Consider the following 10,362-nt stretch of genomic DNA (forward strand, 5'->3'; position numbering starts at 1 on the left):
CTGTCCTGGCCTCTGAGCAGCCGGCCTGTCTTTCCTTTCTTTTTCTGTCTCTGGCTCTCATAGGGCTTGCTCTGGCTCTCCTGCCCAGGGTGGCTCTGTCACCTCAGCTGTCTGTGCATTCAGGAGTGACACTCTTCCCAGTTTGCTGCATCCCAAGTGGAAGCTGGAAGTCCCAGGGCTGTTAAAACATAAGAAAAACATTCTTGACCTTTATCACCAGCCCAGACCAGCAAATTCAAGAGCTCTGGGGAAGGGCGGAGTCACAGTATGTCTGCAGCAAACTTCCTGTGTAGGAGGCTGGCGTGCAGTCAGCGCTGAAATGAGCAGTGTCTGTGGGTTCGGATTCTGTTGGACCCACAGGCCCTCAGCGGGCACTCGGGGGAGGCATGGCTGAGGCTGCCCTTGCTCCTGTACCTGCTCAGGCTGCTGGGGCTCCAGGTGCAGGGGGTCTCCGCCCCCCCCTGCCCCGCCCCTGCCCTCACTGCTACTTCTCAGCCCTCAGAAAGAGGTAATTTCCTCTCCTTTGGGAACGCTTCCCACTGGCTCTTCAGTTTCCCAAAGGGAGATCCATCCAGACTGAGGGCTGATGGGGAGGGCACTAATTTTCTTTGCTTTTCCTCGATCTGCCCCTAGGGCTGGGTGGACTTTTCTCTCTCACATATCTGGACACCTGTTCAGTCACACACTCTCAGTCTCATCCTCAAACCCAGAGTCACTCACACTCCTCTCCCTCCACAGCCCTCCAGCTTGGCTCTTGTGTGCTCTGGCCTCCCTTGTGCTCAGGGACAGGCCAGCTCCCCCTTCAGGGCCTTGAACGGGCGTGCCTGGAGCCTTCCTTGCATTCGTATCTCTTCAAACTCAGCTGAGTCTGTCCTTCTGTGAATTCTTTCCCCATCCCCCTAGTATTATTCTTTTTCTCTGAACTCGGGTAGCATTCAGGTACATCTCATCGTTTTGACAAGTGTCCTGCAAGTAGGTGCTCTGTTACCCGAGCTTATAATCTAGTTTTAGTCCCTCGACGTGATCGCCCTTTGGGAGGGCCATTGAGAGTTTCTTTGACCTTCTGATTCAGCAGGATGCCCCAGGTTCATGTTAGCAGTTTTTGCCCCAGACCCAGAATCAGCCGTTTCTTCAGAGTCTCCTGTTCCCTTTAGTGGCAGATGCATCTAGAGATCGCCGTCATGGTCTAGGGCGTCCATGGGCTTCCCTCTTAGCTCAGTCGGTAAAGAATCTGCTTGCAAGACAGGAGACCTGGGTTTGCTTCCTGGGTTGGAAAGATCCTCTGGAGGAGGGCATGGCTACCCCCTCCAGTATTCTTGCCTGGAGAATCCCATGGACAGAGGAGCCTGGCAGGCTACAGTCTATGGTGTCGCAAGAGTTGGACACAATTTAGCAACTAAACCACCAGGGAGTGCTATGGAGGTTAGTTTCTCAGGACTTTATTAAAGTTGTTGCTTTTGCGTTTGGGTTTGTCCAAAGGAATCTTGACCCTTCAGTGCATACTTACAGCTGCTTACTGCCCAGCTCTGTCACTCCGGTGTGTGTAAGTGACAGAGGCCATACAGTTTCGCTGAGCGTCTTCTGCGTGTAAAGCAGAAGTGGCTGCATTACGTGCGGGACCCACCTTGACAGGAGAAGCCGTGTTTTCATCAGTACTTCTTACCTGTCCACATCTGTTTAATGGAATCTCAGCCAACTATATAGAAATTATTCTAAGATAAATACCCACTAGCTGCTGCTGCTGCTGCTAAGTTGCTTTAGTCGTGTCTGACTCTGTGTGACCCCATAGATGGCAGCCCACCAGGCTCCGCTGTCCCTGGGATTCTCCAGGCAAGAACACTGAAGTGGGTTGCCATTTCCTTCTCAAGTGCATGAAAGTGAAAAGTGAAAGTGAAGGCGCTCAGTCGTGTCCTACTCTTTGCGACCCCGTGGACTGCAGCCTACCAGGCTCCTCCATCCATGGGATTTTCCAGGCAAGAGTACTGGAGTGGGGTGCCATTGCCTTCTCTGAAATACCCACTAGAAAACTGAGCAAAAAAAATACAAGAGTTGACTAAATGAATGGAACATATCCCACTAATATCAGGAAAAAAGTGAAAGTGAAAGTCACTCACTCGTGTCCAACTCTTTGCGACCCCATGGACTGTCCAGTCCAGGGAATGCTCCAGGCCAGAATACTGGAGTGGGTAGCTGGTCCCTTCTCCAAATATCAGGAAAATGCTGTTTGAAATAGTGATGGAGTAACCATTCTTTAACTGCCAAATAGACTGATTTTTAACATCTGTGTTTGGTGTGGCTGTAAAGAAAGTACATTTCATACAATTTTGATGGAAATGTAAATCGGTACAATATTAGAGCAATTAGGCAGTGACATGCCTTAGCAACTGAACAACAAGGTAGTGTATATCAGCATAAAAATGAACATGTATCTCTGACCAGAGCTTCAACTTTTTGAATGCTGGTCCCTGTAAGAACACGTGTGTAAAAAGATATTCAGTGAACCATTTTGTTGTTGTTCTTCTTCAGTTGCTAAGTCATGTCTGACTCTTTGCAGTCCCATGAACTGCAGCACAGCAGGCTTCCCTGTCCTTCGCTATCTCCCTGAGCTTGCTCAAACTCATGTCCATTGAGTCAGTGATGCCATCCAGCCATCTCATCCTGTCACTCCCTTCTCCTCTTGCCCTCAAACTTTTCCAGCATCAGGATCTTTTTCAGTGAATCAGCTCTTCACATCAGGTGGCCGAAGTATCAGAGCTTCTGCTTCAGCATCAGTCCTTCCAATGAATATTCAGAGTTGATTTCCTTTAGGATGGACTAGTTGGATCTCCTTGCAGTCCAAGGGACTCTCAAGAGTCTTCTCCAACACCACAGTCCAAAAGCAGCAATTCTTTGGCCTTCAGCCTTCTTTATGATCCAACTCTCACATCCATACACGACTACTGAAAAAACCATAGCTTTGCGTATACAGACCTTGTCAGCAAAGTGATGTCTCTGCTTTTTAATACGCTGGCTAGTTTTTTCATAGCTATTCTTCCAAGGAGCAAGTGTCTTTTAATTTCATGGCTGCAGTCACCATCCACATTGATTTTGGAGCCCAGGAAAATGAAATCTGGCACTGTTTCCACTTTTTCCCCATCTATTTGCCATGAAGTGATGGGACCGGATGCCATGATCTTAGTTTTTTGATTGTTGAATTTTAAGCCAGTTTTTTCACTCTCCTCTTTCATATTCATCAAGAGGCTCCTTAGTTCCTCCTCACGTTCTGCCATTAAGGTGGTATCATCTGCATATCTGAGATTGTTGATATTTCTCCTTGCAATCTTGATTCTAGCTTGTGATTCATCCAGCCTGGCATTTCCCATGCTGTACTCTGCATATAAGTTAGATAAGCAGGGTGACAATATACAGCTTTGACATACTCCTATACAGGTTTCTCGCGAGGCAGGTCAGGTGGTCTGGTATTCCCATCTAAGAATATTCCACAGTTTGTTGTGATCCACACAGCCAAAGCTTTAGCATAGTCAGTGAAACAGAAGTAGATGTTTTTTTAGAATTCCTTTGCTTTTTCTATGATCCAGCATATGTTGGCAATTTGATCTCTGGTTCCTCTCCCTTTTCTAAATCCAGCTTGTACATCTGGAAGTTCTCGGTTCATGTACTGCTGAAGCCTAGCTTGAAGGATTTTGAGCATAATCTTGCTAGCATGTGAAATGAATGCAATTGTAGAGTAATTTGAACATTCTTTGGCATTGCCTTTCTTTGGGGTTGGAGTGACAACTGACCTTTTCGAGTCCTGTGGCCACTGCTGAGTTTTCTAAATTTGCTGGTATAATGAGTGTAGCACTTTAACAGCATCATCTTTTAGGATTTGAAATAGCTCAGCTGGAATTCCATCACCTCCAGTAGCTTTGTTCATAGTAATGCTTCCTAAGGCCCCCTCAGAATGTCTGGCTCTAGGTGAGTGATCACACCATCGTGGTTATCCGAGTCATTAAGAGCTGTTTGTGTAGTTCTTCTGTGTGCTCTTGCCACCTCTTCTTAATCTCTTCTGCTTCTGTTAGATCCTTGCCATTTTTGTCCTTTGTTGTGCCTGTCTTCGCATGAAATGTTCCCTTGGTATCTCCAATTTTATAAAGAGATCTCTAGTCTTTTCCTTTCTTTTGTTTCCCTCTAATTCTTTGCATTGTTCACTTAAGAGAACTTTCTTATCTCTCCTAGCTGTTCTCTGGAGCTGTGCATTCAGTTGGGTGTATCTTTCCCTTTCTCCTTTGCCTTTTGCTTCTCTTCTTTTCTCAGCTATTTGTAAGGCCTCCTCAGACAACCACTTTGCCTTCTTGCGTTTCTTTTTCTTGGGGGTGGTTTTGGTCACACCTCCTTTACCATGTTATGAACCTCCGTCCATAGTTCCTCAGGCACTGTCTCTACCAGGTCTAGTCCCTTGAATCTATTTCTCACTTCCACTGTATAATCATAAGGGATTTGATTTATGTCATACCTGAATGGCCTAGTGGTTTTCCCTACTTTCTTCAGTTTGAGCCTGAATTTTGCAATAAGCCACAGTCAGCTCCCGGTCTTGTTTTTGCTGACAGTTTAGAGCTGCTCCATCTTTGGCTGCAAAGAATATAATCAGTCTGATTTTGGTATTGACCATCTGGTGATGTAGATGTGTAGAGTCATCTCTTGTGTTGTTGGAAGAGGGTGTTTGCTATGACCATTACTTACAAAAAGGATAAACTGCAAATATTCTAAGTGCTCATCAATAGGAGGGTGGGTATATAAATAATTATGATTTTACTGGAGAAAATTATGATATCAAAAAACATAAGAACAGGCAAGCTATCAGTACCAATAAGGGACAACAGCTTTGATATTTTATAAAGTGAAAATCAAGGTATAGGACAGCATTATGTACTGAGTAGCCCATTTCATTTATAAAGAAAAGACTTGTATAATTTGATAATGATAATTAGAAGTAGTTTGCATACTTACTATATTTGCCGTTTTTTTAAAAACAGCTTTTAGAAATTAACTGGACAGGACTGACTAATCTTCTCGACATTCCTGGATTGAAGTAAGTACTTTGTCGTGCCCTGTGGCCAGCTTGCTGATGGCATGTGCGTTGGCGGCGTCATGAGACAGCCCAGCGGCTGAGCGCCGTCTCCCAGCCAGCGTCCGTGCCTTTCAGGCAGGGCGCTCAGGCTCCGGAACTCGAGTTGCATCTCAGGCTCTGGGTTGCAGCTGCACTCGAGCCCTGTTGGGGCTCATTGGAGCCATTTCATTTGTCATGAGGTGTCTTTCCAGTTTTGGTGTTTTAATATACCAGAAAAATAAAGAAAAGTTTAAACACTTTTTAAGCCCTTTCTGGCTACGTTGAAGCTGTGCTGCCCCATCCCTTCCTGCCTTCTCTGCCTTGATGCACTCCTCCTGGGCGGGGAGGAGTCAGCCCGGACATGCGGCTGCGGGGTGCACTGGGAGTCTTTGCTCTTCCGTGTGCTCTAGTGTCTGAACCGTGAGGACTCCTTCCAGACGAGCTGTGAAGCCTTCGGGGCACGTCCCTCCTGTGAGGACGGTGAGGCTTCCTAGTCAGGCTGCAGGTCGTCTGTCCTCCAAGATGGAAGGCGACAGCGGCAGACTGTCAGTCAGCACCAAGCAGGAACCCGCTTCTTCTGGTCTTACCGTGCGTTTGAAGGTTAAAGTGCGTTTGAAGGTTAAAGCGAGTGAAGTGTTGGTTACAGGTGCATGTGTTCCTGGTGGACACTTTGTTAATCTGTGCTGTTCTTTTCCCTATTTTGCTTAGAAAATTGAATTATGAAAGCCTTGGTTCAGTCTGCTTTTTTTTCCTATTCCTTTGTATTTATTATCTCCTTGAAGTGGCCATTAGAAAGAATTTTATTTTGTTTCATTATCAGGAAAAAATGAAGACTTTAATAAGCTGAGGCATAGTTGTAATAATAAAACTTTTTTAGGTACTGTGATTTATTGGATATAGAAAAGTACCGTTATCTTTAAAAGATTCTTGGAAAGGACAGCTTTAAAAGAATTTTGTAAAAGGGTTGGTTAGCATTCTTGCTTTCAAGAACAAACCCAGCTCACTTGGTCTTCATTAAGCGAGTAAAGGTTTTGACAGACAGTCTGTTCTTCCATCCACCAAGCAGGCGGGGAGTGCCTGCTCTGGGTGCTGGGTGTGGCCTGCGGCCCTGTCAGGTGGCCAGACGGGGCTGGACGCTAATGTCCACAGGACGCCTCCTGACCCCCGTTTTCTGTGTGTGGCTTTGTTGCCAGGCAGGCTCTTGCTGTGAAGTAGCAGCTTCTGGCTTCTATTCTGTGGCATGCTTAGCAACCTCAGGAGAAGATTCCAGCAAATGTCCCTCTAGTTCCAGCAAAAGTTTCAGAGTTGACCTCTGTTTGTCCGCCTTTCCTTGGACAAATTTTCCTGGTTCTGATGATCAGGTCTGGGTCTCATGCCCACCCTGAGAGGAGGCAGAGAGTGGCTTGAAAAAGTTGCAGTGAAGTCCTTCCCCCAAAGGAAGGACTCCCGGAGTTGGAGGAAAGGGTGCTGGTCAGTGGCCAAAGCAGCAAATCCCTGCTGTCCTTTAGTGCAGAAAAGAACGTGGATCCTGCTTGCCTCCCCGCAGCACCGCGACCCATGCTCGTCAGGCGTCTCCTCTGCAGGTCGCGCTGTGGCGCAGAGAGCCGGTGGGCGGCTCCTGGCCGTGAGCCCGCAGCTCTGGAGTCAGTCCCAAACCAGTGGAAAGGGAGAAACACACGTACACAAGGACACACAGATACACACGTGCAGATACAGCTTCGGTTCATTTCGTGGATTTATATGAAGACAGACTCAGTGTGGCATACCTTCTAGCTGTTATTCTATATGTAGATTTTTATACACATATAAAACATATTCTTACATATTAGGTATATATAGGATTGCATATATTGTTAAGAATATATATGCATATATATTAGAAATACAGGTGGAAACAGACACACCCCATGCAAAAATGAGACCATGGTATAAAAGAAATATAGTAAAATACTCCTTTAAAATTACATATATTTATATATGACATCACTTATATATAATTATGTAAACTTCATGTGATAAAATATATGCATGTGTACTTAACGTAAAACTTGGGCCACTATTTTGTGAAGATTTTATCAGGTAACAGCTGTGGCAGACCTTATCTTGTAAAAGTAAATATTTAATAACTTTGAACCTAACACAATGAAATCTTGCCCCAAGCTTTACTAAATGAACGTCTGCCTGCTCCCTTCATTGACTGCAGAACAGAAGCCGAGGTGTGAGGAGGCGGCAGGATGCCCTGAGTCACTTCACGTCACCATGCGTGTTCGCGCTCCCCGCCACTGTTGAGTGAGGAGCCCTAACCCGAGTGTGAGGGGTGAAGGCTGTAGGTGATGCAGGGCCGGGTCAGGAAGACCGGGAGGGCGGAAGGCGTGAGGAAGCCGTGCTGTGTGCTGGGCCCTGCGGCGACTCGGGGGGTGTGCAGCCCGCTAGGGAGCCGTCGGTGGAGGTGCCATCTGGGCCTTCTGCTGGCGGCACAGGCGTCAGCGGGAGGGGAGGCGCAGCCCACCCCCAGGGCAGCGAGCAGGTCCTGAAGCACTTGCGTCAGCAGTGAGGGGCCTTCTGTCTCAGTAGATTTTTTGAAATAAACAGAACTCATGCTTCTGCAGGGAGATTGCCTGGACTGAGGGTGCTGGGTGCTAAGCTCTGAGGGACCCCTCCATCGTCAGCTTGGTGAGCACCGATCCAGTGTCTGCCACCTTACGCCCTCCGAGTCCCTCTGGAGTGTAGACGCTGGTTTACTGGCCTCTTCACAGAGCAGAGCTGTCTGGGGAGCGTGGTTCCCACGTTGAACTGAGAGGGCTGGCGCTGAGCCTCCACGCCTTGGTTGGCGTTTGGACCCCAGCCTGCAGCGAGGCTCGGTCATCTCTCAGGGCGCGATAGGACTGTCACTGTGTCCCAGGGGATGTTCCAGCTGTGGTTGCTTTACATCTGCCATGTCCGTAATGCTGACATCTGAGAAGTACTGGCAAGAAGTAAGTTTCTTCTAGGACTCTGCTGTTCTGGCTAAAGGTGCTCTCGCACAGCTGTGCGGTTCAGGTTCTGGGCCCTCAGGAGTGGTGTTGCAGAGACCCCTGACTCTCCACTCACACACATTTACAAGGAACAGACAAAAAGGATATTGAAAGTACATTAGTTTCTTTAGCCCCCACAACTCTATTCCTACTACTGAATTCTCTGTGCAGTGGTGTATACTGTTTCAAACTGATTACAGTATTCAGTACCTAATAAAGTGTAAAGAAGAATGAACTGTAAATTCTTGTACTTCATTAGGAGCTCCACATATATGACAAGAAAGATGAATTTAATGTAATAAATGTGAAATGAGTAAATGTTTGTTTTCATATTCTCTGCACTTTTATATATGTTTGAAATATTTTATGTTAAAATAAGAAATTTAATTAAATGTATATTCAGTGTTAAATCAATGATAAAGTTATATGGAAACAAATGTATGAGTGTGATTTAGGACATTGAGAAATGTAGCCAGAATATTACCTCATGTTCTCAGAATAAATCCCACATAATTGTCACCATAGCAGCATAAATACTGTGTTAGGGGAACTAGCTCTGACCTGTTGGTGGGATATTGTATCATGTTTATGCCAAGTTCGCTGTTACGGGTGGTAACTAACATGAAATGTCTGATCATTGTTGTTTTTTTTTTAACCTCCCACCTAACAGTGGTTTATCAGATACTATCATTTTGGATATAATATCAAACTATCTGGTGCTTCCCAATCGAATCACGGTCCCTCTTGTCAGCGAAGTTCAAATAGCTCAGCTGCGATTTCCTGTACCAAAGGTAAGCATGTGTTCATTAACACTTAAAATAGACTGAAGGAACTTTTCACGTACATGGGTGCTGAGTCTTCTTGTATTTCGTCTAACAATGACCTTGCCATGTAGATCTTGATGCTGTAAAAGTGGTCTGTCCTGCTCGTCCTTAGGAGGTTGGCTAAGGGCCATTTGGCCTAAAGCTTTCGGAGACTTAAGGGCAGTTCTTAAACCTCAGAGGTGCTCACAGGAATTTAATTCTGCAGATGTCACTGCAAATTGTAAAGGACAGCTGTGACAACTTATTTACTGCCTCAGAAAGCACTTTCTGCTTGTGTGTAAGATGTACGTTTTAGCCTGAGCTGGGAACCTTGTGCCAGGCTCCTGCCAGGCGTGAGGAGCGGTCGTCTGTGGAGTCCTTCAGGGCGGACGTGCCGTGGGTATTAAGCCCCCTAGACGGAGTGAGTGGGCAGGGCTGGGCTGAGTCACGGCCTGGGGCTTGGCGGCAGCTTCATTCTGGGATCACATCCCTCAGAGTGTCTTCATCTGCAGGTTGGGGTGGTGCCTCACACAGGTGACCACACATCTTGGAGGCACCTTCATTTGAGTAAACTAAACAACCTCAGCCCGAGACCACGTGAGCCCGCCAGCCATGGTGTGGAATCCTGTCTGAGGCCCAGAGCACGTTCTCGGAGGGCTGCTCCTAATGGTTTGCGTCCCGCCCGTGTGATCTCACTGACCGTGGGCTCCAGAGGTGGAGTAGGCAGCCTGTCACATGGTGTCTGGGCTCAGTTCAGAGTTTGTTTCATGAAGTAGAAGTAGCCAGCCTTTCCCCCTGTCTGTTACCCTTCTAGTAAGCTCGATCTTAGTAACAGTGCACAGACCAACAAACATTCATGAGCAGTCCTACTTTTTTCAAAGTAACAGCACCCCAGTCCTCACATCCCAGTTAGTCATATTGCTGGCACTCAGCAGGTGTGATGGGACACGGGTGAGGTGGGGATGTCTTTCTTCCTTCACTTAGCATCCTCAGCTCGGGGAACGCAGGCCTGCCTTTGCACGTAGGAATCCTCCTGCTCCTAGGCCATGGGCTCTGTGTTCTTTGAGCACTGGGGACTGTCTGAGCCTGCCTGGATCCACCCTCCTTGCCGCTTAAATATGTGGCCACAATGTCTAAGCATTAGATTTGTGAAAATGTAAACAGGAGGTTGGCTGTTATTTTTATAAGTATCAGTTCAGTTCAGTCACTCAGTCGTGTCCGACTCTTTGCGACCCTATGAACCGCAGCACGCCAGGCCTCCCTGTCCACCAACTACTCCCGGTGTTCACTCAAACTCATGTCCATCGAGTTGGTGATGCCATCCAGCCATCTCATCCTCTGTCGTCCCCTTCTCCTCCTGCCCCCAATCCCTCCCAGCATCAGGGTGTTTTCCAGTGAGTCAACTCTTCGCATGAGGTGGCCAAAATATTGGAGTTTCAGCTTCAGCATCATTCCT

The 10,362-nt window shown here is 47.0% G+C and overlaps 1 protein-coding gene across 1 annotated transcript in view; it reads left to right on the forward strand.

Annotated features, from left to right (window-relative positions):
• The window catches only part of ESYT2 (extended synaptotagmin-like protein 2), a 77,767-nt gene that overhangs the window by 41,402 nt on the left and 26,003 nt on the right, over nucleotides 1-10,362 (forward strand). The window contains exons 7-8 of the mRNA XM_010829250.1: nucleotides 5,016-5,071; nucleotides 8,774-8,894. Coding sequence (XP_010827552.1) covers nucleotides 5,016-5,071; nucleotides 8,774-8,894 — 177 coding nt within the window. The remainder of the gene's footprint in view (nucleotides 1-5,015; nucleotides 5,072-8,773; nucleotides 8,895-10,362) is intronic.

The sequence above is a fragment of the Bison bison genome, unplaced genomic scaffold (assembly GCF_000754665.1).
Source record: "Bison bison bison isolate TAMUID 2011002044 unplaced genomic scaffold, Bison_UMD1.0 scf7180017864503, whole genome shotgun sequence".
NCBI classification, from domain to species: Eukaryota; Metazoa; Chordata; class Mammalia; order Artiodactyla; family Bovidae; genus Bison; species Bison bison.